The following is a 27,150-nucleotide window of genomic DNA, read 5'->3' as shown; positions in this document are numbered from 1 at the left end:
TTTGACTGGCCCCAACAGTTGACCCAGGGAGGAGAGAAATCCTCTTGGCTGATCTGTGGTGCTGTCATCTCCTCCTTCATTTAGCTCAAAAGTCTTTCTGCAGATTCTCATCTTCCCCAGAGGGTTTTAACTGGTCTCACAAGTGGAAGCCAGAGGAGAGAGTCACACTTACCTTTCCCCATCCCCAAAGGTCCCATTCAAAAGTAGGCCCCACACTCCACTTTGAGCAATTAAACGTGAGATGCTATGAGGAATATTGTTTTTTCAGTACTGCTGGTTAGTTAAAGGGTGTTTCACAGTTGGAACAATATTTTCTTAAAATATTTGATGTTTATTATTTCACTCTTTAGGCAATATGATGAGGAAAGGCTGTTTACTTAGAAAAACATTATGAAAATGCATGAGACACACCGGTGATGTACAAAAACAAAACCAGATTCATTTACCAATGTGCCACTCTTTGTTTTTAGGTATACAAAAAGAAAACCGAAGCTGCCAAGAAGGAGTATCTGAAGCAGTTAGCTGCCTACAGAGCAAGCCTTGTATCCAAGGTAACACATAATGTATATACATACACACATATATATAGTGACATATTGCAAACCATTTTCAGCTGAGCACCACAGTATTTAGTGCAAATAGCCTTGTTTATTATCACCTTAAACTTGCATTTAAGTTGCAAATGCTCAATAAACACAGTCATCTCTCCACATAAAGATATCCTTTCCCTCCTGGTCATCAAGACAGCACTTCAGTTTGGGAGGTACATGCCAGTTCAACAGGGGAAGGAGGTAGTGGCAAACAGACCTCAATATAACAAACATGCCAGGCAGCCACCTATAAGGGAAAAAAAATACATCATGAACAAAATGCCTGGTTTGGTTTTGTGGGTTTTTTTTAGTACTGCTTTTTACCTTGAAATGGCAATACAGAAATAGTCAAGCCTAGATGACAGTGCAGATTTTCATAAGAAATGTGAATTTCCGTTTTACGTCCAGCAAGCTATTGTGAGCACAGCAAAGGTCACTGCTAAGAGAATGGTGGAACCTTCTTTACTGGAACACACCAGTATACTGCAAATATACAGCCAGTAGCAAATTTCTAAATAGATTAATTCAAACATTCTCAGTGCCCATAATTTTGCAGTAGACTCTTTAGAATTTGTAATAGACTTTTAAATATGCGGAAGAATGTGAAATTACTGTACTGTGTCAATGTGAAAAACCAATTGAGCAGCTTCAGAATCATACCAGTTAGAAGCACGTGTTTTGGGTCTACCAAAACAGATTTAGATATATTTTGTTCTTACTTAAATAAAATCAATTTTAGAGGTAAAGACCACAGTGTGAAGGACTGGCATATAGGACATGAGAAGAACTTCTTGGTTAGTTTCAAATGTTTTTGGGGCCCTGCATACCATACTACTCTGTATATTATATTAATTTGTACACATTTCAGGGTGTTGCTATATCATTACCCATGCATTTTTCTACATTATGTCCGTGTTTGGCCAGTGTTTGTTCTGAATTTGAAATATGGGGTGTCACCTCATTCATTTTTGGGAGTTGTGTCCTATAACTTTCTATTTTTTATCTGCCATTATAAATACTCCTGCATTTAGTTAAAGTAATTTACCGAGTACCTTTAATTCCTCTGTTAGGACTGTTGGTTCCAGAAGTAATCATTGCCTTCAGAAAGAGCAGCATGTGCTCACAAGCAAATCTTTTTGAAATAGCGTGGTTATTAGCAAAAGATAGGTCTAAAAAACTCAAAATATTCCAAGTTTTTTAAGAAATGCATGAAGCCATCTTTTCACTTGAGAAAATAACTTGGCTATCATTATTCAGCACATCATGGACTGTTTACATAACACTCTATGTGGCTTAATTTTGAAGTGCACAATATAAAAAATGAGATCTTTTTTAAAGAGAAAAAAGTATATTATTGCATCTTCTGAAGTTTGTTTTTTAGAAAAAAAACTTAGAAGACTGTTGATCAGTTCAGTGCATGAATCCATTTGTGCAAATATTTAAATTTGTCGTTAGTCAGAAAAGCACTGAAGCATTTTCTTAACTTTTAAGCAATTATTTAAATTCTGCCTATAATGTAATGTTTTCCTCTAGTGTGGAAAGTATAAAAATATAAACTTAATGAAGCTGAGTACTGATTGCTTATTCCCATGAACACACTCAATGAATCTAACAGAGCTGGCATGTAACTAAAGCAAGTCCATTTTGGAATAAGGCTGTAAAATAACCAGTTATAATATAATATCAGCATATTCTACATTATCATTATTAAATATTTATATGGCACTGGAAGAGCTGTAGTTCTTTAGACAAGCCTGTAAGCATGAGAAAATATATATAATACATAATTAACATTATTTGGAGTTAATGTGGTCTTTTATGTCCATGTTGTTATATTATCACCCATAAAAACTACTTTTAGACAATATTATTCAGATTCCAAGACCTCATTATCAAAAGTTTAGACATGCCAAAAGTAACACTCTTTTTCCAAAAATGTTTTATTACCCTATTAATGATTTGCTCACATATATATTTTATACTTTGTACCTCACTCTGTGGTACCTCACACTTATAATCAGGTGTTCACCCTGGATCCTCCTGAGTTATATTTATTGCATGCTGTTTAACCTTGCTGCTTTATAGAATTTTCTGTGCTGCTCATCCCAACAGTGCTTTGGTGTAAAGAAATTCTCACTAATACTTGGGAGCAGGAAATTTATATTGTCCGTATTTTCAAACACGATTAAATTGTTGTGAAATCAGGTTCTCAGTCATTTTCTGTGTTCTCCTTGGAACATCTAGAACTTCATTTTTCAAAGTATTTGAACAATATTAAACCCTTTATGTTCATAGCAGAACTCCAATGACTTCAGGTTGGCAGCTATGAGATGCACAATTGTGCTTCACATCCCATCCAGCCATCCTTTTGCTATCCAAATGTTATCCAGTTATCAAACTTTCTTTCACATCCCATCCTAGACAACTGTCTGCAGGAAGACACAGGCGCAAGCAGGCAAGGTTCTGCTCAGGTCCCCTCTGTCCAGCTCAGCAGGTGCCTTACACCTCCCAGAGCAGCTGCTCTCCCTGCTTCCTAACTTTTCAACACTGATTCTGCCACCTTTGTCATTAAGTATTACTGGTTTTTAAACAACTAGTGAGCGTATGTGAGTCTTTGTGTATGTTTTTCTGCATTTATTTGCAAGTCTTCTCTTTTCTGAAAAGCAAGGAATGGACATATGCCATGTTCTACCTCACTGGTCTGGACTTGGAGTTGAATTCACGGCACCCACCTTGGCCATCTGACATTCCAGAACAATCAAAGTAGAAGACTACAGAGAAGTGGGGTAGATGTCCTATAGCCAGGAGACTTCCTAGCCCCTGCCTGACAGCAAAATAATGACATTCAGACTCATTGGTGTTCATCCCAAGCTCTGGGGTGGATGTGCAGCATCAGGTGGAGATGGTGGCCTTCTCCATGACACTCAGCTCCTTGCGCCTTTACTCTTCTTTTTTTTCTCTCCTCCCCTCTCTTGCCTCCCATCCCCTCCAAGTTCATTTTTTAGAAAGCTGAGCAGTTCTGTTTGGAGTTTGTCACACACACACACATAGGTCACACACACCCCTAGTGTGTATCATATCAGACTGTATTATTTGACAAAATCAGAGCTGGAAAGAATGGAAGTGTCACCAGCAGCTCTGGTAATAGGATTTCCAGCCCATCTCTAATACACTTTTAAGTGCTTTCATGATGTCCTTATAAGACATGTATGGCCACCACCCAGTAAATAAGGTAAACATATGATTGTATAAATATGTCAGTATGCATTAATTCCCATTCATTTATAAGTATATTTCCTGTATTTTCCCCTTTTTTATTCTGGTTGAAATTAATGGGTCTGTTGTTGAGTTTGTTCATGTGTGTAGGGATTGATAGGTAAAGCAAAAACACATCACAAAGCATTATATCTTCTGCTATGCAGATTGCCATATTGCTTATAGTACTGACTAAGCCTTTGCATTGTAAACAAGTGTCTTTATATTTGCCCTTAGTTGCAACTTTTAGTACTATTCAGGTCCAGAAATGCAGTCTCTGGTATCTGGTAATTTGTACAGCATTACATAAAATGCTGTGAATTGCAATTTTACTTTTTCATAAAACAAGCACTTTTTCTAGCTTAACCAGCCTTTTTTTCTGGCTGACATTGGAGTTTTTGCTGCATCTTTCAAATATATATATTTAAAATAGATATATATGGGTAAATGTCAAATACTTTCATATATTACATATGTTCATCTATGTATATTTATAAAACAATATATGCATGTTATATATTCACCATGCATAACATATTTATGTGCATCCAAGTGATACATATATGTATGTTAATTATAGCAGTGCAAATGTAACTGTTTCAGTAGTACAAAAAAGATTTCTCTTCTCTGTTTTATTCTTTCTGACTAGAAGAATCTTTAATTCTCTCTGTGTAGTGACACAATTTCAATTTTCATGAAGATATATATTAGCGACTATGGCTGAAGCTAAAACCTCTCAGCAAGGGGAATATTATTAAAATTCAAAATACTCAAGCATACTTCAAAACTCAGATGTTGTATCTAAGTCAAAGTGGTGTCCTCACTTGACTTTGAAGTGAATGCATTGGACATTTTTCCGTTTTGTGGACAGTGCAAATCCTTTGGACATGTAAAATTGCTTCTTGAAACGTATGGCAGACTTAGCTTTTCCTAGTCCATCATCTTGCAATTGCGGTTCATAAGAAAACTAAAGGTCATGTCTGTAAGGCTGACATAGCCTTAATGCCATTAGCACAGCAATTTGTAACCAGAGAGTTCCAGGGACCCAAAGTATCTGTTACACTGCGTGCATTGTAATAAAAATGATCAGCCTAAGGAATTAAAGTCTCTTAAAATGAAGTGGACATACATGAAAACATTTGGCCTACTTGTAAGAACAATATGGAGACTATGATAAAAAAACCAAAACAACAAAACCAACAAAACAAGCAAACAAAAACTAAAAAGCAAAACCCAATATAACCCAAAACTGAAATGGCAACATTGCCATTACTTTCCAGTTTCATATATGTATGGGGTGAGAGCACTTGCCTAACATATAAAAAAGCAAAAAGACATATTAGCTCTCCCAGATCATTCATTTCCCAACTCCTAAATAAATGTGTGTGTGCAGGTGTGTTCTCATCATAGTTTTCTTTCTGTAACTGCATAGCTTCATAGAAGCCAAGCTTCAGATGTAGGGGGCATTATATCCTGGCTCACTCCTTCCTGAAATAAGCAGCTGCTGGGGTTTAGGACATTTCTTTTGGGAATAAAATTCTTAATATCTCTTGACAAGAGTCAATGACTGAACTGTCTTGTCTCCTGGTCAGTGCTTTAACAAGTTGGCTATTGCATGCAAGGAGAACAGCATCCCTTCTGCTGCTGGCAAAAAGGCACCTGCTTCTGAGAACAGCTTTTCCTACATTATATCTAGCCCTAGTCCATGCAGATGTTTTTGGCATTTCATAAACCAGTTTAGGCTGTTCTCAGTGAAAGTGTAAGAGAAAGAATAAATGAAAAATATGGTTATGTTTGATGCATGATTTTTTTTTGGTAGCTATTAAAGTGCTACAAGGCATATGGCAATATTTCCCTTAAACAATAACAAAAAAATCCCAGAATGATGACATACACAAGCATGTTTTACCTTTTTCCATTACATTAGAATTGCTAGATGGAAAAACTATTATGAAAGGCTTCCAAAGCAGGTATTTCATGCTTCTGTGATACCTCGTTCTTTCACTATTTCTGGAGTTATGATGTAGTCAGAAATTTTCAAAGAATCGTAAATAAAATCATGTATGTGCAAATATGTGATGTATCAGAGTATGTGCTAAGTAAACGTGTATTTATAAAACAATTCCCTAATCTCATCATAATACAAGTCCAAACATTTTTTTGTCTAGCAAGGAAACCAATGATCTACTGCAGCTGAAAATAAAGAGCAAACTACATTTAAGTTAGTGCCATGAATTTGATTTGAGGCTAAATCATGTGATGCTTTACATTCAGCAGTGCAAAAACCGAGAGATGCTCTCACATAATTTCTGCCAAAAAGTGGCAGAAATGTCTTGATCTTGATAGAAGCCAGATTTTGATTTGAAGAGAAACTGTGTTTGTTTTTGAAGTGAGTTAATAAAACTAGATTTCACTATTAGCCTAGGGCTTCCATTTGGGGAATTAAAACACTTGTATCAAATTAAAGTTGCATATCCTTTATCACATGTACCCAGGTTACATTCATAAAACATCCATTTTTACTTACATACCCTAAATGAATCCATGACAATGCCCTGTAGATGATGACAAAATGTATATTTAGATTTGAAGATGTTCTTCTGAGCCACCTTGACTAATTATAGATGACAACCCATGGCTTATTCCTTTGTTTCTGAAGCATCAAGAATGTGTCAAAAAGCTTTCTGAACTCTCTGGGGTCCCAGATGTTGTTATTGCAATAGGTGACTGGAATTAACAAAATGGCAAACGTCATTTGCTAAGAGCCTCTTGTGACTCGTGTAGGAAGGCAGCTGCACTGCAAATATGCATATGAGTTATCTGCCAGAGTGGACAGAGTTAAATCAAAGGAATCTCTAAAGGAGTTAAAGAGCTAAGCACAAAGAGAAAGCCATGCTGGAGAGAAGTCATTCTCTCATAAACATCTTCACAGGGGTATTAATAAAATGGCTGAGCCCATGCAGGCTAGAAAAAGGGATTCTTCTCAAGGACAGGCTTGGGGTTGGAAGTGACCTAAAATGTCAAAAACATTACAAACAGACAGGATTATGTGAACACAGAAAAGCTGAGAGAAGGAATAAACAATTCAAGATGCTCCTTCCACCAAAGAGACAGCAAAGACAGCAGATGCAAACTTAAGCTTAGGTAAGCTTTGTAGGAGCTCCATAAATATGCAGCCAATTTCCTTCTATTTGCCTCTTTAATGTCACAGTACTGAAGATAACTCATTTTAAGCTGAGTCAGGCCTGCCTAAGTTTGATCACAGCCTGCACAGCCTGGACCATCCTGGTACTAGCTGACATAATCACTGCTGTTTCCTGAATGTAACCTTCATTCTGGTCACAGAGTCCAAAAATTGTTTAATTCCTCAGCATGGCTCAAGGACAGACACCAGTCTCCAGGTGTGAGCATGGCACCATCATGAAAAGAGACAGTGTGACAACTGTGTAGGTTTATGATACATATTCATGTAAAACCTGAATTAGGTTCAGCTCATTTCTAGGCTTTGATATACTCGCATAGTACATGTTCTGGTCTATAGAGAAAGGATGCCAGACCTCCATTTCTCATTTAAAGAGAAACATCTGTTTCTCATTTAAAATAGAACTATGTTACACCATTATGGCTTTGTAAAAAAGAATTTCTGAATTTGGAATGTATTGTGTTTGCCCACAGGTAAAGCTGCTTGCACTGTTTGTTGTTTGCATATTGGCCATGAGGCTCACTTTGCCCTTGAGGAGGTCTCTCAGCATATATTTAAAGGACACATAAGCATCCAGTAGTAACAAGAACATTTACTGAATGTTCTGAATGTACTGAATGAATTTACTGAATATTTTGCTACAAAGAAGAGCTTAATTGGTGTCATTAATAAAGAAGTATTTTGATAATATCTCATCTGTAAACAACTGAAATTATATTGCTCCAACTGAAAGGCTTTGATCATTACCTAATTTTCTGAAATCAATAGAATAAGAAAAAAACCCTTTTTTCTCCGTTAATAGAGCATCTCTGGTTTCTTTGAGACAACACTGACTTTTTGGTTTTACATTGCAAGGAGCAGTATTACTTGAGCACTGCTTACTAGAGTGAAATTAATGTAAAAATCTATTTAATTCCCACATATTATTCTACAGCAGATAAGAATTCTGAATATAAACCATGTATAAATTATGTAAGCTGAAGATGTCCATATACATTATGTGTGAATACATCTACGTAGTCCTACTTGCTGGCAACATTTCTAAGAAAAACTGCATTAATATGTTGACAGCAGAAATAAGTTTAGGCACTTGTAGTTTCTAGGTGTGCTTCTGATGAATCAGAGGTCAAAAGTAGTGATCATCAACTGGGAATGATTCTCAGCCTCTGACAGATCCTACCAGCTTTTCATGAGAAATGAAATGGACATCCAGGCATTAGTACTTAAATAACAGTAACAGTGTTGGGCTGTGATCCAAATTCTGTTTGAATTAATAAGAGATTTTCCTTTAAATTCAGCAGTCTAAGGATCAGGCCCTTAGAGTACTGCCTTGTTAAAACATGTCCTTGCTTTACTTTCAATCACATGGATGTTTATCTTCCAACAGAAATGGGATTAGAAGCTCCAACAGCAGCCAGAAGGCAGCCACAATTTGGAATCAATACCCATGTGTAGGTTTCAAGAGCTGTTTGAAACCTAGGTGAGGGTTTTAAAGCATGAGTTTTCAAAGTGAAAGTCAAATTATGCCCCAAAGGGAGCTGTGGAGATGCCAAAATGGCATCATCTAGGATGATGGTTTTTTCTCTAATGCAGCTAAATTGAGCAGGATGCCTTTACCAAAGAAGTGAGTTGGATGTTATGGGATGAGGGAAATCCCAGCGAGACTTTCCTTAAGGAACAGACACACTCCCTGTGCCTGAATTCAGTCTGTGAAAAGAATGACCATTAGTCCCAGGGCAGTACCCTTCAGAAAATAAACCACAGCCAGGTGAGCAATGCTTAACCCCTTATCCTAATTTAATTCTTTAATTTGGCAATAAAGCATAAGGAGTTTTGGCACACAGTAGGGGAGTAGAGGTGCATGGGAAAGTTCTCTTTGCTCTAAAATTGGAAGGAAAGTCAGGAGTTTGGTGAAAACCATGGGGAAGAACTTCATTCAGCACTTTCCAAACTTTGTGCAAAATTATCAACTGAACACTTTCTCTTAAGAACAGTACTCATCTGTATCATCACTCACTTCCTTTAAAATATTACAGGAGTAAAATAATTTTGTGGACTGAAGGTCATGCACCACCAGTACTTTTAGTTAATGTAATTATACTCATTATCACCAGAATTACAGTAGTACTTACTTTTTTCCTTTCCTTTTCTTATTTGTCTTCTACTTTCATTATCTTTCTGTTGGGATTTCAAAATTTTCTTCCCTTTTATAACTAGTGTTTCAGTAAAACAACAGATTCTTTGGGGGGAGGGGATGGGAAGTGGATTTGTGTTGTGCCTAAAGGGCTGTCATACCTTCTCTGCAGCATTACATTGCCTTGGCCTACCTACCTTGTCTTCACCTTCTGATTTATTTTTTCTTTACATTTAGGCAGGAGTATTAGGTGATGATGTTAGATGGAAAGACAGGTCCATAGGAAATCCTTCTCTTAGACTATGAAGATTTGAAGATTTAGAGTAAGGCTTCACCTTGATCTCCAGAACAAGTATAAGCCACTCAAAGAGCATAAAGGACTGTCAAGGAAAACTAATTTGTTGTCCCAATGTATGTTTGCTATAAGTATGTGCAAAATACCACCCCCTACCATTAACTAAATGCAATATTCTGTCACCCTCTAGTGGTGGGTTTACACCACCATTTTTCAGCTAGTAGTGATGAAAGATGGTCTTGCTACATGTCTAGCAGAAGACTTTTTAGCATTTAGGAGTTACTAAACCCCAGGGTTTGGTGGCCTGTGTGTATGGATTTATGATTTTGGTCTCCACTGCATATATCTGAATTTTATCCTAGAACTTCATCCTATAAATTAGTATTGGTTTAGGGCTGATTAATTAGAGGTTTGTGGGGGCTTTTAGAATTATTTGTGCTCTTCTCCTTGGATAAGTCAAGAGAAAATTGGCTGAAATCCAACTTGCAAGCTAGGGAGCATGACTGTGCATTTGAAGCCCATGTTGGCCAATCAAATCCCTTCTTTCTTAGTTCCAATTTTTACCCATAATAAAAGTCCTTGGCTAAGACTGTCCGATGCTGCACTGGACCAGTGCAATGCCCATTCTAGTCTGTGAAAGCAGCAATTGTGCCCAAAATCATAGTGTGACCTATGCATCATATACGCCTCTTGGTTTATTTCACAGCAAAGTGATATCACAAATCTGAAAGACTTGTCATCACCTATTTTATTAGCTCCAACAATATGTACAAAATCTGTGTTTCTGACCCAGCTGCAGAAAAAAAGCTGAAAGTACAGTATGCTGGAGTATAGAATTTAATGGGTTCATTTATCAAGATTCCCAGTAACTGATAATATTGATGTGTTTTACACGGATATTGGACCATTTGGTTTCAGATCACATATGACTTAAAGTGTCCTAAGTTACAGCAAAATACCTGGTCTTAAGCTGAAGTGTTGTGCTTTTTACTGGATCAAGATCTGGTGAAACATATAGAAAGTTGATTCAATACTTGAGACAACTGAAACTGTCCCTTTTGATCACTTTGCAGAGCTCTTCTCAGAGGTATAACAAGTGTTATTCATCTCTGACCAGAGACTGTGCAATTCCTCTTGACATAAAGGATAAAATGTTACTACCTATATGTCTGTAATTTTATCAGTATGGGCCATGCATCCACTGCTTATGCGTGAACTCAGAATTGTCCAGTAATTAGAGTGGTTCCCTGTATCTCTGTTAAAGAGGTGTATGGCAGCATCCTTGTAGTTACGAATGAAATGTAAGTGTCTGTCAGTATGTCAGCAAAGGCTTTCTGCAGCACTCACCTCACCAGGAGGATTAGTTTAACCAATCTGCCCTTAGACACTTCAGGAGCAATTATCCCTGCTTGGACTACACAGAGCCTGCCAGCTACATCATGGAAAGGCAAGCAGTTTTCATGAGGGGACTATGCTCTCAGTAAAACTTCCAAGTCTGTCAAGAAAGAACACAGCCTACACTTCCTGTAATGTGTAATAAGCCTGGGACACCCAAGAGGAGTCTCTTGAACCATGTTGCTAATTAGCAAACCTTCTGAATTGCTGAAATTTCAGCAAACCTGCCAGTTGTTGCTTCTACACTCACGAGAGCGTTCTAAAAATGCAACTGGGAAGAGAGGGGGAAAATACTTGCCACGTTGTCATTAACATTAATCTATGTCATTAATTCAGTGCTTTAAAAATAATGCCCAAATAATGGCACATTTTGCAGCTACTTTCAGGCTTTTATGTCTGCATCTGGATCCTGCAAACATTGCACACGTGTACACCCACATGCAAGCAGAGCTAGGCAGATCCACAGAGACAGAGATTTGCATTAACTTTTTCATATTCATTTAATTTTCCTTCATTTACTGGAGAAAACAAGGGGTTTTTTGCTAATGGAACTGCAGTTACACATAGGGAAAAGGAAGTTATCAGTCTCATCTTTATCATCGTAGATAATGAAGCAATTTCAGTAACACACGGGTCAACTGATTGTTGGTGATGGTGCATCCTTCAGAAAGAATACAAATAGACTTCCCTGACCCTGGAGTGCTAAGAGTAACATGAAACTTACTCTGACTTGTAAGCTGAGCAAACATGACATGGAGATCACAGAATAAGGGCATATATGCATCTTTCAGCCTAGTTTTGACAAAGTGACTTCTTTCTCCAGAGGGACATTTCTGCCATTTTTTTCCAGCATGTTTCACCTTTCACTGACTATTAATTCCAGTATGACTTGACTTCAAATTATGATTCCCACTTATAAGCATATGTGAGTTATTACTTAATTTTTTTCATCATTTATTTGAGTATACATCACTCAGGATATCTAAGAAAATAAATGTATGAAAAACAATTGAGCAAACTGAGTTTAATCAAATGTAGCAAGTTACAAATATTAGAACAAAGAGTATTATTAAAATTCATATTCATTAATTGAGGCGTTTTATTACTAGCAACTTTAAGAATTCAGGCCAGACCATAATATTTCATAAAACTGCGCAGTTTCTAATATTCTACACAGTATTCATCTAGCTTTAGACTAAAGATAACTTCCCTACGTCTTGTGCAGGCTAACATTTATTTAGCCATAAGTTTTAAACAGAATTTTCAGAGCCTTATGAATTGGATTAATAAAGCATGTTTTGCTAAAAGAGGAATTATTCAGAGTATTCTTATTTCTCTTAATGCATGGCCTATGTAATATGTACCATTCCAACACAAAATACTTCAAAATAAAGGCTTTGGGACAACAACTAGTGTATTTGTTCCATGCAGAAGCACAGCTGAGGCTGGGGTTTAGCCTCTTCATCATGTTAACTAACAGATAAATAACTATTAGCAATATCAATGCATATGGTAAAAGACCCTGAAGATCTTATCCATGGTTTGCAAATGGAAAAACAAGACATTTCAAAAATCACAACAGTGTTTTGCTGTAACCCATCCTCCTAATTCTCTTTTCAACTAGGCCATCAAATCTTAGGACAATAGTAGTGGCTGCTTATGTGAAAAAATATGTCAGGCTTGGTTGTCTTGGTTGTATAAGATATTAGATCAGTGATGCCAGTTCCAAGTTTGGAAAAGGAAAATGCCAGGCTAGACCAGAAAAAAAAGACCTAAATTACTTTCTTTTTACAATGTTGAAGACAAAAGTTTAAGGTGAAAGGGATTAATTCTTTTTCTAGAGTAATAACCAAACTCAATTTCAAAGAAAATTTGGTGGTCCAGGTAAATGTTTTCCTATGGTGTGGCTCTTAAACAGGCTTTGGTGGGTAGAACAGCCATATTTGGTAGCTTCTAAGTATTGTCTGATTTTTGTTTTTCTCAACAGAGCTACAGCGAACCTGTTGATGTTAAAGCCTCCCCACAACCTCAGATGATGAATTCAAAGCAGTCAGTGTTTCATGGGCCTGCCCAGGCCCACTCTGCACTGTACCTCAGTTCCCACTACCACCAACAACCAGGAATGAATCCTCACATCACTGCCATGCATGCCAATATCCCCAGGAACATAGCGCCCAAGCCCAACAACCAAATGCCAGTGACTGTTTCCATAGCAAACATGGCTGTGTCCCCACCTCCACCTCTTCAGATCAGCCCCCCCCTGCACCAGCATCTCAACATCCAGCAGCACCAGCCGATCTCAATGCAGCAGTCCATTGGAAACCAGCTACCAATGCAGGTCCAGTCTGCTTTACACTCACCTACAATGCAGCAAGTAAGTTGGAGCTTTTCAGTTCTCTGGGGAATTGTTTTATTTTTGGGGAGGGCATGGGGAGGGGAGTCATCCAAAAGTTGGCATAGTGAGAGAGATTTAGATTAGCTTTAGTTTTGCAGGTTCAAAACCATGGTAGTATAGGTTTAGTCTTTCAAGGGCAAGAACAAATGAATGAGTTTACCTAGAGATGGAAAACTGCAGTAGAAGTGTTTGTGCTAGCAGTGATGTCCATCATTGTCCGTAGATCCATCTGCAAATCTGTGAGTATCCTGAAACAGTGAAATGCTAAGTTTTCAGGAATCACAGTTCACAAACAAAAGGCTAGAAAACAAATGTCTAGAAAATGATACAAACAATGTCTAGAAAATGATATAATTATAGCTTATGCTGTTATCCCTGTGCTGACTGTGATGTGGAACTGTCAGAGGGAACATAAAGCAACCCAGGTTATGTTGAACATGCTAGATTAAGTGAACAAGAGTGTGTTACCTTATGCCACATTCATAGCTTCATTTTGCTAAATAGATCTTTTTACTGGAACTAAATGGGCTGTGTCCACCATCCCAATATGGGGCTTTTTTGTTTGGGTTTTTTCCCTATTCTGAACATTTTGGATAGTTGATTCTCAATATATTTCCTACTAGTGCTGAATTAATGCAGACCATCCATGGTATTGTGCCCTCCAGGCTTATGGAGGGATATTAAGAGAGCAGATAAACTGTTGATTTCATAAGAGAAAATTTCCTTTTGTATTGTATGAGATGTGACTATCAATAATAAGATCTTGCTTTGAAAATTGGCATTAGAATGAAAATTTTTTGAATGGAATTGCAAGAATCTACAAAATTTGTACACACAAAACTTGTCAGTACTGGCTGGTAATACATAGTCATGAACTTGCTCTGTGTTTTAAATTTCTCTGTAAATTCACCTTTGCTGACAAGGTATTTGCATTTGCTTTCCAAGCCAGAAATATTTCATCTCAAGATTGGCCTTTAGAGCTGGGAATACTTGAACACAAACCATAGCTTCTCACTGGGAGAGCAATTTAACAGGGAAAGAAATCTTCCAAAGCAGAAAAAAAAAACCCAAAAGAGTTGAAAGCAATCTGGATTGATAAACTTGGTTCTTCAGAAGATAAATCAAGGTGTACTCAGGATGATTTGGATTTATTCAGAGACTTTGATCTTAGTCTCAAGAGTGATTTGGAGTAATCAGGAAGGAAAACTTGTGAAGTGTTCACAACTTTTTCCTAGTCCAGTTAATTTTTCACTATCAGAGAAAACAGACTCAACAGACTAATGACCACACATACATGGAGTCATGTATTCATTAAGGTTTTCCTGCAATTAGTGTGAGTGTCCCAGGAGAGCCACACCCAGGTCTCAGAGAAACTCAGGAGCTGACCCCAGGCCTGGGCAGCTGGAACTAACAAGAAGAAGTCCTAGGCAGGTGAGCCAGGAGTGTGACTGGAGATCCTAAGCCGGGCAGAATCCTGGTTGAACCTGAAGGCTCAGAGCAATGACACACAAAGCAATACTCTGGTTCATTTACCAAACATGAGAAATTACATCTGTGACAGCAACCTGTTGAGATCGTATAGCTATATTTTAATGAGTTTTTATTGCATGGTAATTCGATCTTCCAAGTTCAGATTGTTTGCCAAGTTCAGTGTCATTTGTATATTACTTGTCCAGTGCAGAACTCCTTATGTCTTTTGCAGAATCGTTAGGCATAATTTACTGAATAGATTGGAAAATCTGTCTCTATTTAGTGAATTAATAGCACAGTTGGGGCTAGCAAAAGATGTAATGCAGATGTTGGATACTTACATATTTACACATAGAACATCATTATTGTATGAATAAACACTTAGGCATTACTCTAAACTCTCTACAAAAGAAAAGCTAACGTAATATGGATCTTCTAATGTCTTATTTTGCCAAGTTGCAGGCTTGTAGCATAAGGTGTGTGCATCCACTGTTTGAAAGTATTTTCAGTCGTCTGTGAGATATGTGGCATGTAGTTGACTTGTTTCTAGCTTAAGAGAAAATACAGGACACTTGGTTGTAGAAAACAGAACTCAGAATGTAGACCTGTATCATGATGAGGTTTTTTTAACTAAGGACAATTACAGTTAAGTAAAAAATGCTGTACCTCTGTGTTCCTGTTAAACTCACGAAATTTTAGGTTAATGCTTTTTACTAACTCCTATTCCTTAGTCAGAAAGCTGATGCTTTTAATGAAGATACTGTGGTGGGATATTTCTGTTTCACTCAAGGTGCTTGTTACTTGTTGAAATTCTGCACCGCCAATCTACATGTCTCTTTAAGCACTGTGTAATATCTGCAAGCCAATTTATATTTCTTACGCTCCTGCTTTTGCTTTAAAGTAAAGCAGCTTTTGAGCTCTGGAAAATCTATGTCATTTCACTTTGGAGTATTTGTTTGGGGGTTTTTTTAGCATACAACAGCTTACAGAGTTTGTGAATTGAATTTAAATACAGCAAAACGTATATTACATTTTAGGGCTACAGGTGTACTAACAACACCATGATTTGCCATGACAGAACAGAACAGTGGTATCCTGTTCTGTTTCTTAGGTATGACTTTTTTTAGTCAAGAAATGACAGAAAACACTATCCCCAGGATTTCATACTGTGTTGGAACACAGAAGACAGGTTGGCCATCAGGAGGCAAATAGCAAAAAGTCAAGAGACTACAGCCTGGAAGTAAAGGCCTCTTTCTGACTCGATTGTCAAAGGACTCTGCTCTCCCTTCTGCTCGAAATAAAGCAAACACTCTGCTGATCACAGAGCTTGTTAAAGAGGAAAAGATCTAGTGGGAGAAAAATGGAGCTCTCCCAGCAGCTCAGAGTCCGCAGCTGTAAGGAGAAAGAGAAGGCACCACTCTGTCTGGCCTATGTTGAGGAGGGAAGGGGATCTCTGGATGTGAGGTTCAGTCCCTGTGTAGAACACTTTGCTATGTAAAAAGACAGCTAAGAAGAATGGGAGAATATGTATTCTGATAAAGGAGAAGCAATAGTTGCCTTTAAGTCAACTTTTTTTCACTTCCTCTTCCCTCAAGTTGTTTTATTTCCTCCAAGCTTAGGTGTGGCCACTGTAAACCTTTCCAAAGACTCCATGTAAGTAAGCAGCAAGAACAGAAACTAGTTATCATACCACTCCCTAGAGAATGACTTGCAACAGGAGTCATTTTCCTCTTTGGAAGCCTCAGCACTACTCACACTAAATAGACTAATACACTATAAGAAAGAAAGAGGCAAATTTTGTCATGTCACACCACAGCATGAAGCTTAACAGGCAGAAGAGTAAGTCTGCCAACAGCTTCCTAGCAGTCTTCTACTGCAGGTCTTGGCGTCCTCACCTGGCTGGGCACCTTCATTGCAGACTGTGCTGGAGGCATGTTAGAAGTCACCAATGGTGTGTTCTCTTTTTTTTTTTTCCTTTTTTCCCAAACATCTGTCTTTGAAATAGTTCATGGCTCACTAGCGTGGCACTCAACAGTAGCAGGCTCTGCAAATCCCTGCTCTCAACAGATCCCCTGCTTTAACTCTGGCTCTGTGGCATTTGGTCAGTCATTTTCTCCAGGAAAAGGAGGATAGTTTCATATCAAAGACCATCTTGTAGTATGTCCGAAGGACTGCCAACTCCAAGAAGAACCACAGAGAGATCCAGATGTCAGTTCTGGCAGGCAGGAGCACTGTTCTCCAAAAACCGTTGTGCGTGAAATTCACGAACTCTTCTGTGCAAACTTTGAGGAGGGACAAATAAGAAGTGCTGACCTGGGGAGAGAGTTCCGTTCCCACTGCTTCCAGAACAATGAGCCGATCTTCATCGGTTCTACAGGGAACAGCATGTCCTTCTCCACATCCAGCACTCTGCCTGCACGTGTGCAGCTGCCAAATCAAGAGTGACTGCCAGCTGGAGAAGGGCAGTCTCTTTTGAGGATCCACAAAAACTACAGAACACCAAGAAAATCAGAAGTGTTGGTAGCCAAAAATCCTCAGTGACTGCACAATTTCTGTTATTTTTAAAATCAATTAACTCTGTGGAGTATGCAGCTGATGCAATGCATCCAAATTGTTCTGAAATGTAATGTAAAATTTTGGTATTAGCATTTTGGTCATATACCTAGCATTAGTAAATATTTTTTCATTCCTTTTAAACAATTTTCTTTATTTTGAGTTATCTAAATTGTAACTTCTGGGAAGTAGATTATTTTGTCTCTTTTCTCTTCTGTTCTAACAGGTAATGAATAAATTAAAAAGGGTCACTACTGTAGACTTCTGGGGTGATTGTTTACAGTTATAATCCTTTAAACTGTAAAAAAATGACCATTAGTTCTATTCTCATATTTAGATTTAAATTAGATCCTGAATTTTAATTATCTTTAGCTTCTAATTCTGAAATTTATTATATTTTTCTTAAATATCATTAACAGGAGCCATGTTAAAGTTTTAATTTTCAAAGTCAAAATCCACTGTGCCGTAGTTTTTCTTTTATCCACTTTTGACCCACAGGAAGACTCACAGTAGATTAGAAGAGTGTGATTTTTCTTTCTTTAAATGCTCATGTGCGCATCTTATCACTGTATAATTTTTTAAACTGATATAGAGTTGTTTCTCTCCAGTATGTTTCTTAGGTTTGACATGATGTTTAATTTTTACTCAGCTGGGCTTAGATGATGTTATTCTTAACCCTTGTCATTCAAATCAACACAATTTCTCCAAAGTTCAGGCTAAAACAGCAGCTGAAGCTGCAGCCTGCCTTTACTTGCAAGGTCATTCTTTCCTTTCTCTACTCACACAGACATTTGTGCCTCTTTCTGAGCATACCCTGCTATCCAGCCTGTATACTGTGCTGTTTGGAGTGAAGAGTGAGGAGACTGAGAATTCACTCCCTCCTAAATACACTCAGACCTTGTTAAGGAACCCTTTTAAGTAGCCCTACTGGAAGCATCACCTTCCCTGCTCAAAATCCTTCACCCAAGCATTGCATGGGATGGTGAGTCCCATTACCAACTCTGTCCCATTTCAGTTCACAGGTAGAGGAAGCAAAACTAGATCCTTAATGTCTAGTAACCATAGCTGCAAGTGCATGTGCATAACAAAGCACCAGAAGATTAATGTATGTCACTTTTTTTTTTTAATTTTTTTTAATAATAACTCATTTCAGTCTAATTTTATGTATTTCTTTTCCTTTAGAAAATAAATGTATACAGCAAGATGGTTGCATAGCCTGCCAAAAATAATAGCCTCATTTTTTCTGGTATATATTTTATATACAGCATACTCAGGGACCTGCTGTATTTGTCCAGATTTCTTCTTCTTTTTTGTTAAGCTTTGTCTTCGAATGAGGTCAAGAGAAAAAAAAGTCATTAATATCTGTCAACTTCCTTTATAACCTTAAGGAAAAATCTTTGTATGATATCACACAGACAGATTTTCAATTTCCTTGTGTAATAAACAGATGCTTTAGGATTTGGATGTAATTTAAAGGTTTAAAATATCACATTGAGATTGATGAATAAATCAGTTGTGAAGACAAAAACATTGATGCCTGTTGAAAATACCTCTCCAGACAGGCAGGAAATGAAATTAGTTCCTAGTAAAGTGTGGAGATGAGGATCACTCCTTAGTTCTGCTGCAGGCTTTTTAGGACTTGCTACAGTGGCACAATGAAACTGCTAGGGCTACAGAAATCTAATTAAAGAGCAAATGTCCCTCCTGACATCGAATTAATCTTTATCAAGTTCCCTATTTTTATTTCAATCTGGGACAAGAAAATGAAATTTAAAATTCTAGGCATGTTGCAAAACAGTTGGTGATTTTCTCTTGAGCATTACAATGCAAAAACAATCAGCATTGTTTAATTAGACCTCGAAGCACTCATTTTCTGAGCACTTTTTATTTCATCATTGTTTGTTAAGGGCTTACATAAATAATACCCAAATATTTACCACAAGTCTGGTACAAGGCTGTTTCCTTCTGTTGTACAGATCTATATTTTCAGAGCTTTTTCTGTTGATGAAAAAGCTGAAGTAATTATTGTTTGCATCTTAAACAGTACCATACTTTATCAGTCCTTCATATTGAGTTGAGGTTGCTTAAATGACTTTGCTTTAACAAGCATGCTTTCCATCACCCACAATGCAAGTATTCTGGTAGCCCTCAACCCCCAAGAGGGACTACTGAGACCCTTCTGGAACTGCAGCCTGGCTTAGATACCCCTGTGCCATGTTAGCATGTATCCCCTGAGTGTGTCCTAAGAAACAGGCCCAGTCCCAGGCAGCTGTAAACAAAATAGACTTGCCAGGTACAAGATGAAAATGTTGTTACGCATTATTTTGCAGGTAGAAGAATTCAGTTTGGCTCTGCAGTCCCAACCTTAACATGAGAGGTACCAATTCAGTCCAAACACACTTGCACATGGGCTTTGCTGGAAGAGAGCCAAAGCAATTTGTCTGTGGCCGCACAGAAAATCTGAAAAAATATGAGAATGCATCCCCACCCAGCTCCTGAGTTAAAACACAGGACCCTTCTCTGACATCTAAGCTATTATTTGTCCATATTGCGCTGGTGGTCTCTTCCTCTAATTTGGAGGAACCATCTCCTTGCTTCATGAGTAATGAAGTATTCCATGCTTGTGGATGCTCCCTCTTCCTGGAAGTGTTCAAGGCCAGGTTGGATGGACCTATGAGCAACCTGGTATAGTGGAAGTTGTCCCAGCCCACAGCAGGGGGGTTGGAACCAGATGGTCTTTAAGGTCCCTTTCAACCTAAACCATTCTATGATTTTATGAGTACTTGCGTCTCTGTGCCTGCTCACTTGTATGCTTTGCTACTGGCTACTGTCCCTATATAGTGTTTTTCTTGTATATATGATAGATCAGGGGATTTGCTACCAAAGATAAATCTGAGTGCCTGAGGGTAGAATGTGTTTCTGTGGTTGGTTTCCTCTTACAGCTGAATTAGAAAGGCCTTATGGTTGATGTTTTGTATAAAAAATGATGACAATGGTATACAAGCCCAAATTTTCTGCTTTCAAATTACATAAAACTCCAATTAAAGTCATTGGGAAATCAGCTCAATTACTGTTTCCTTTGGATCTGTTGCAGGCATGGGGGCTGTCTCCTCAGCTTGCTGTATAGGTTTAGAGCCTGGTGAAAAGGCAGCGTACAGAGCATGGGGGTTGCAGTCCCCATGGGTGTAAAGCCCACCATGGGAAGGCTTTAATTAATCTCATTAGCAGGGCAGTATGTAAATAACATGGCAACTAGATGCACAACTCAGCTGTGAACTTGCTCTCTACTAATAGTCCATTTCTTGGAGTCAACAGGGACAAAGTGAGGCTTCGAAGAGTGTTTAAGGTACTGAAGTGTTACTCAAGGTGTTCTCCATATGGAAAAGATTAAGGAACAAAGTTGCAGTCATTGATGGTCTAGACTAAAATCCATGATCAGGATGAGTGAAGTGACGTGGCAGTGCACATGAGAGGCAAAACACCTGCAGGACCTCAGGGAATAGCAAGGAAGAGGGATGAGAAGAAGGAAGTGATGTTCTATTTGAAGGAAGGTAATTTCTGTGGATGGAGGGGGCCAACTGGAAGCTGAAAATATTCATTTATCTCGACGAAAGGTACTGTGGCTGCCTTCTTACACCTGCAGAAAAAACATCTGTCCACAAAATTCCTGTCCTAATGAAGGCTGCGTAAGAAAAGCAATCACACACAACACACTAACACTAAACTAAAAGCTATCAGCATTAATTCGGTCTATTCAGTATGTGGGCTTTGGCTGGGAGGAGTGAGTTTCCAAACCAGGCATCTTGGTGCAAGTTCAGTTTCTGACTCAGTAGCTACACCTCCAGTTAACTTGAGTGGGAATTGTATGCCCTTGCCCCACGAAGGAGTTTGGTCTGGCTTTTTTCAGCAGACAATGATTGCTTTCATACAACATTCCCATGATTTTACCCAGTGTAGCTCTTCCTACTTCACAGGGACACAATGTAGAGGGTGAACCAGATACACTAGCCTTGAAATTTCGATTGTTCTCCTGGGTTTGAAAATATTTAAACATCAGAATATATCAAAAGAGCTAAAAATTATTATGACTTTTCATATGACAGATATTTCAGGGAGCAGGTTAGATGTCTCTTTGTAACTTCCACTTTTTTTTTCTCGTCTCCTTGGTTTCAAAAGCAAGTTATTCTGTGCTACTTTCACTACATTAGTCCAACAACTGTTAAAAAGCTTTGGTTGAATTTCCGTTTAGTTGAGAGAGAAGTGCAAATAAAAGAAGCAGCAGATGGTCCCTTTGTGACTGAATGAAGAAAAAGGGTTTTGAGAACAATACGTGAATAGGTGTAGTCTAATAAAACAGTCAGCCACCTGCTGCCTACATCCTTCAAAAAGATTCTGTTGCATATTCTGGGAATTAGTGACTAGTGTGTATGCTTACGTTTAATCTAAATGGAAGCTCTAAGGAGCAAACAGACCTTTTTGTCCCAGTGCTGATTGAGTTGTTCTCTTGGTTTTGAATTGTTTCTGCTCTGTCTCTTTTAGTTCCATCTTGTGACTCTGTAACAGCTAACAACGCTTGGCAGTGTTTCATTTCTCAAACCAAAGAAAGATTTTAAAACTTAGAGAGAACCTACATATTTTTGCCTATTTTAGGTTTTATAACCAAAATCACATCTGGAAAAGAAGTGCTGTCTACCATTTCACAGTACACACTGCATTTTTACTTTTTTTAATGCACCCAACCTGTTATTTTGTTTCCATACTTTGTAATGTACTTGTTTTCTCCTCTAGGGATTTACTCTTCAGCCTGATTATCAGAATATCATCAATCCAACATCAACAGCTGCACAAGTTGTTACCCAAGCAATGGAGTATGTTCGTTCAGGGTGCAGAAATCCTCCGGCACAGACTGTGGACTGGAATAATGACTACTGCAGTAATGGGTAAGCAGCCAGTGAATGCCACCTTGTGTTGAGCAACATTCATGACACAAGTATATGATAGAGCATTTGGGAACAGCGTTGTTGCCCGTTTCCCTACGGCATTTCAGAAGTGTATCTGTGATGGCACACATTTATTTATGTATTTATTCAGCAGTTAGACTGTTGTGGGCAAGTTTTCAATACATACATTTGTTAGACATTGTTGTCACCTTATCTCAGCACATACACTTTCTAGTTCTCAGAGAACTTGCATTCCATAGAAGATCAGAACTGAAATCTTAGGGAGAAGGAGTAAGAAAGAAGTTTTAAGATCACTGCCTCCTCAATGAGAGGCAAATGACGTGAACTGTTTTCTAGTCTGGGTCATGAAAATAACTAGTCTGGGTCATGAAAAACCACATCAGTGAGAAGCAGGCCTGATACACGGGATACAAGATACACAGAAGGGAATGGCATGAAGACCACATGACTGTAACGAGAAACAAAACACCATATCTGTAGGAGCCCTATGCCCCCAATATAAGGTTAGTAAATCCTTCCAACCTCCAGCTTCTCTGCAGCATGGGTTTTGTAGAGTCATGGAGTCAAGCCCACAGACTTTTATGGACACTTACACAGCTCTGAATAGACTGTCCTCTGTCAAACAATCCATAGCTACCTGTGGATTTGATTCCTGGTCTCTTCTGGAAAAAAGCAATGTGTCATTGTTCCCAGAACTGCTCTCCAGGTGTGCACTGGGTGTTAACTTCCCAACACTAGCAGGTTTCTCTGAGCAGATATGCCTGTAGATATGCCTACTCTGTGTAGAAAAGCCTTTGTGAATCCGTGTGCCTGAACTTAAACCTATCTTTGCTAAGCTTCTGCTGTCCCCTTGCAAGTGCTTACCTGAACCTGCCAACCCAACACGTTTTAGATACAGGCTATATCTGCACTAGTAAATAAAATATGCCAGAGGTATCAGTGGCTGACACCCATGTTCATGTAACCAAGCTCTCCTGCCTTCTAAGGAAAGTGGCTGCTTTGTATAGAGTGCTTATGGAGCATCATTCCAAGCTCTGTGCTAAATCCACAGCTCTATCCAAGCAGTTTTTGACAGTCAGTGCTGCCAGCCCACTAGTGCAGGTTATCCCACACCAGTGCTTAAACCCATGTCCCAGTCCTGTGCTGTTTTAGAGCCAGATGTGGTCTCCAGGTTGTGACATGTGTCACTATGATTTTTCTTGTTATTACCATGGCAATGCAGCTGTACTTCAGTGATATGCTTGGAATTAATGACATGCAGTGGGGTTGTGGGGCTCATTTCTTTTTCTTTTTTTTGAAGAATATGACTAAAACTTTTTCAAATGTAAAAAAAAAATCACATTTGTTCTTTTTCTCTTTGAACAGGGGCATGCAGAGGGACAAAGCACTCTACCTTACCTGAAAATCTGAAACACCTCTCCTTTCCACTGAGGAATGCAGGGAAGTCTTTTCATCATGGATTGCTTTATGCAGCCAAGGCAGTTCTGCATTTTATTAGAAAATACAAGTTGCTAAGCACTTAGGACAATTTGAGCTTGTGGGTCACCCACTCTGGAAAAAATAGTCTTGCTTCTTTCCTTTTCTTTTTTTTTTTTTTTCCCCCATTTTTTCTCTTTCTTTCTCCTTTCCACCCCTTCCCTGAGATCCTTTAACGGACATTGCTTTTCTTCTTCCTTGAAGGAAACTTGGACCATTCAGATTTTATGTTGGTTTTTGCTGTGAAGTGCTGCGATAGTAACTGCCTTAGCAACTGTAGATGTCTCGGATAAAAGTCCTGGATTTTCCATTGGTTTTTCATAATGGGTGTTTATATGAAACTACTAAAGACTTTTTAAATGGCTTGATGTAGCAGTCATAGCAAGTTTGTAAATAGCATCTATGTTACACTCTCCTAGAGTATAAAATGTGAATGTTTTTGTAGCTAATTGTAATTGAAACTGGCTCATTCCAGTTTATTGATTTCACAATAAGGGTAAAATTGGCAAACATTCATATTTTTACTTCGTTTTTAAACAACTGACTGATAGTCTATATTTTCAAAGTGTTTGGAGAAAAAAGTAAAATAGTCCCAAATTATATTAATTAAAAATATTGGCTTTGTCTCATGAAATAAACACAAAAAACTTAGGAGAAAAAACTAATGTTGATAAAGAGCAAACACATTTATTTTGTACTGCCTAAAAAAATGCTTCTTTTTTTTTACAGAAAATCACTTTATGTGTACTGGTTAGTAAACGTCATTTAAGTCCTTTTATGTATAAAACTGCCAAATGCTTACCTGATATTTTATTAGATGCAGAAACAGATTGGAGACAGCTAAATTATAACCTCTACATATGGCTATGTATTATTGTTTCTTCATACTGTGTCTGTATTTAATCTTTTTTATGGAACCTGTTGCGCCTATTTATGAAATAATAAATATAGGTGTTTGTAAGTAAATTTGTTAGCATTTTAAAGAGGTTTCTTTGACGCTTTAAGTTTTGCTGGCACAAATTGTTCACAACTGATGTGAATATTTAGTTTTTACAGTGACAAATGTAACAACAAACCTGCTTTATTGGCAGAAAATGAAGGTAACGAAGAACTATTTCTCTATTTCTTTGGTTGTTAAGGAAAAGAAAAAAAAGGTATTTTAAGTAATTCCCTTCTTAAAGCATTGTAGCAGGAAGTTGCCCAAAACTAAGACTTGAACCAACAAAACTGACTGAATAAAACTGCATAACACTGCTTCTTGGAACTTCATCATGTTTTGTTAATTTGTCAAGTGGAATAAACATATTACCAAAAGAAATATTACCAAATATGCTTCGGCCATTTTATTATATATGCAAAAGGTCCTAAAGAATTTTAGGGAGTATATCAGAAATAAATTCTAAAATGAAAGGTAAGTTCAACAGCCACAGGGAAAGGGATAAAAATATCCAAAAGAAGGTATTTTGTCAATGTTTGGGATCAGGGATAGCTCTGAAAATACATTTCTGGATGATTTTGTCCCAGATGCCTGTCCCATTAATGAGCAGTACCACTGATTTGTATTTTCTGTGTGAAATAAAGGAAGCAATTCAGATAGAATACACATTAGGCAATGCCATTGATTTTTCTTTATAAAACAAAACAGAAACAAAGGCATGCTTGCTTCTGAATGATTTCAGGCAATGTACAATCAGAATCACTTGGCATGTAATAACTAATAAATAATGCAGATCAGATGTGATTACTCAAATGACTGTAGCTGAGAGCTCTAATTTTCCTGTCTTGAAACTGTATGAGAACTCGTGATTAAATTCACAGTTTATTGTTTGTCTGTTTAGTACTTTAGAAATATATCAGCACTACTAATTACCCAATGTCTTCTATTTATTATATTATAGTAAACTACATTTTCCACTCATATTAATTCTAAAGAGAAAAGATAATTACTGGGAATGAGAAAAATCAACTTTGATTTTGACAGGCAGTTTTCCTTTTTCTTTTATGGGAAAGAACTGTGTTATCTTCATTTCTTTTAGAGCAGGTGCGCAGTCACATAAAGTTGTTAATTTCGGTATCCAAGCAGAGTTCGAAATACAAGAAAACTTTAATGTAAATAAAAAAATACATCATGAATAAAATACTTATTCTGTATGAACCTCTGGCTAATTGGTGTCTCTCAGTCTGTAAGCACGGGAACCTGCAGTGTGTTAGCTGTGCAGCACTTTACCCATCCAGTGCTCTGAGTGTGGTCCTGTGTCCGGACTCTGTTCAGATGGGACAACTGTGCTGGAAGAGCAGCAGTTCTCGCCATGGGTATACTGAAACCATTTTTTTCCAAAAGAAAGATCCAGCTTCAATGCATAAATGTCAGTTCCTCATGTCTGACCTTGGGAAAAAGAAATGGTTGCCAGCCATGGGCAATCTGCTGTTTGTTTTTGGCTGAGTACTGACAGATACAAATTGCCAATAGATGGTTGGGATCCTTTTGTAAGCAGGTGAAACTCCACTGGAGCTGGTGAAGACGTGTCCCATCCTTCGCTGCAGCACTGTGCCTTAGGCACCACGGTAACACAGACACCCCAGTCACTGGTTGTAAGTCACCATCTGTCCTAACCATGATAATGAGAAAGCCCTCAGGAACTAAACAACCTGCACATGGAAGCAACACAGTAACAGCAAGCAAATATGATAAAAACATCTGTCAGAGTGATAAAAACCAAAGGAAATAGTCTCCCATTCATTGAAATTAATATATTTTTAAATTATTTTTAAAATGTGGTGGGCAAAATGCAAAGTTGGCGACATATGCACTCTGCAGGTTGTAAATCCCATCTGCTTGCACCAAGGTGAGCAGAGGTTTTGAAAAGCAAAGGCTCTTTGATTTCACTGCTGCTCTCTATGTGCCATGTTTTGGTGACAGGAGATATCCTGGTCTCTCTATCCCTAGACTCACATATGTTCAAGCAGAAATCTCATCCAGCTGCTACCTCTGACAGAAGAAGCCAAATTCCAATTCAAACGGGCCTGCCATAGGATTTTCCCCTCACATTCATCCACAGGCAGTAAGTAATGTATTCATAGAGGGCCCCAGCCATTCACAGGGAAATGTAATGCATTCATGCCCACTTCTCTCTCTCTCACCAAATACCAGCTCCTGATTCCAGTGGCGTCCCTGCCAAATATTCCCTGTGAGGCTCCTCTGTAAACATGAAACCCAACAATAAAAGAGCTCATTACTGGAAGGTAAAACATGCTCTTACCACCTTCCTTAGCCTTTTGAGACATCATCTCACCTTGAACTACCATCTCCAAGTCTGTGTCTGCCTGTTTCTTACCCAGTCCTGTAAACATGGCAGATCCACAGAGATATCTTTCTGTGTTTGGGGAAAATGGAGTAGGTAAAAATCCTTATTTTGCACACACT

General features: G+C 38.1%; 1 protein-coding gene across 3 annotated transcripts in view; it reads left to right on the top strand.

Moving 5' to 3' along the window:
• Positions 1–25,881, top strand: part of TOX (thymocyte selection associated high mobility group box) — a 218,933-nt gene extending 193,052 nt beyond the window's left edge. For all 3 annotated transcript variants that reach the window (XM_032126114.1, XM_032126122.1, XM_032126105.1), the window contains 4 exons: positions 471–551; positions 12,859–13,245; positions 22,078–22,229; positions 23,616–25,881. In XM_032126114.1, coding sequence (XP_031982005.1) covers positions 471–551; positions 12,859–13,245; positions 22,078–22,229; positions 23,616–23,652 — 657 coding nt within the window. In that variant the 3' untranslated portion in view covers positions 23,653–25,881. The remainder of the gene's footprint in view (positions 1–470; positions 552–12,858; positions 13,246–22,077; positions 22,230–23,615) is intronic.
• Positions 25,882–27,150: the final 1,269 nt, after the last annotated feature.

Source organism: Corvus moneduloides, chromosome 1 (genome assembly GCF_009650955.1).
Source record: "Corvus moneduloides isolate bCorMon1 chromosome 1, bCorMon1.pri, whole genome shotgun sequence".
Taxonomy (NCBI): domain Eukaryota; kingdom Metazoa; phylum Chordata; class Aves; order Passeriformes; family Corvidae; genus Corvus; species Corvus moneduloides.
This window is presented reverse-complemented; position numbering and strand designations above follow the sequence as displayed.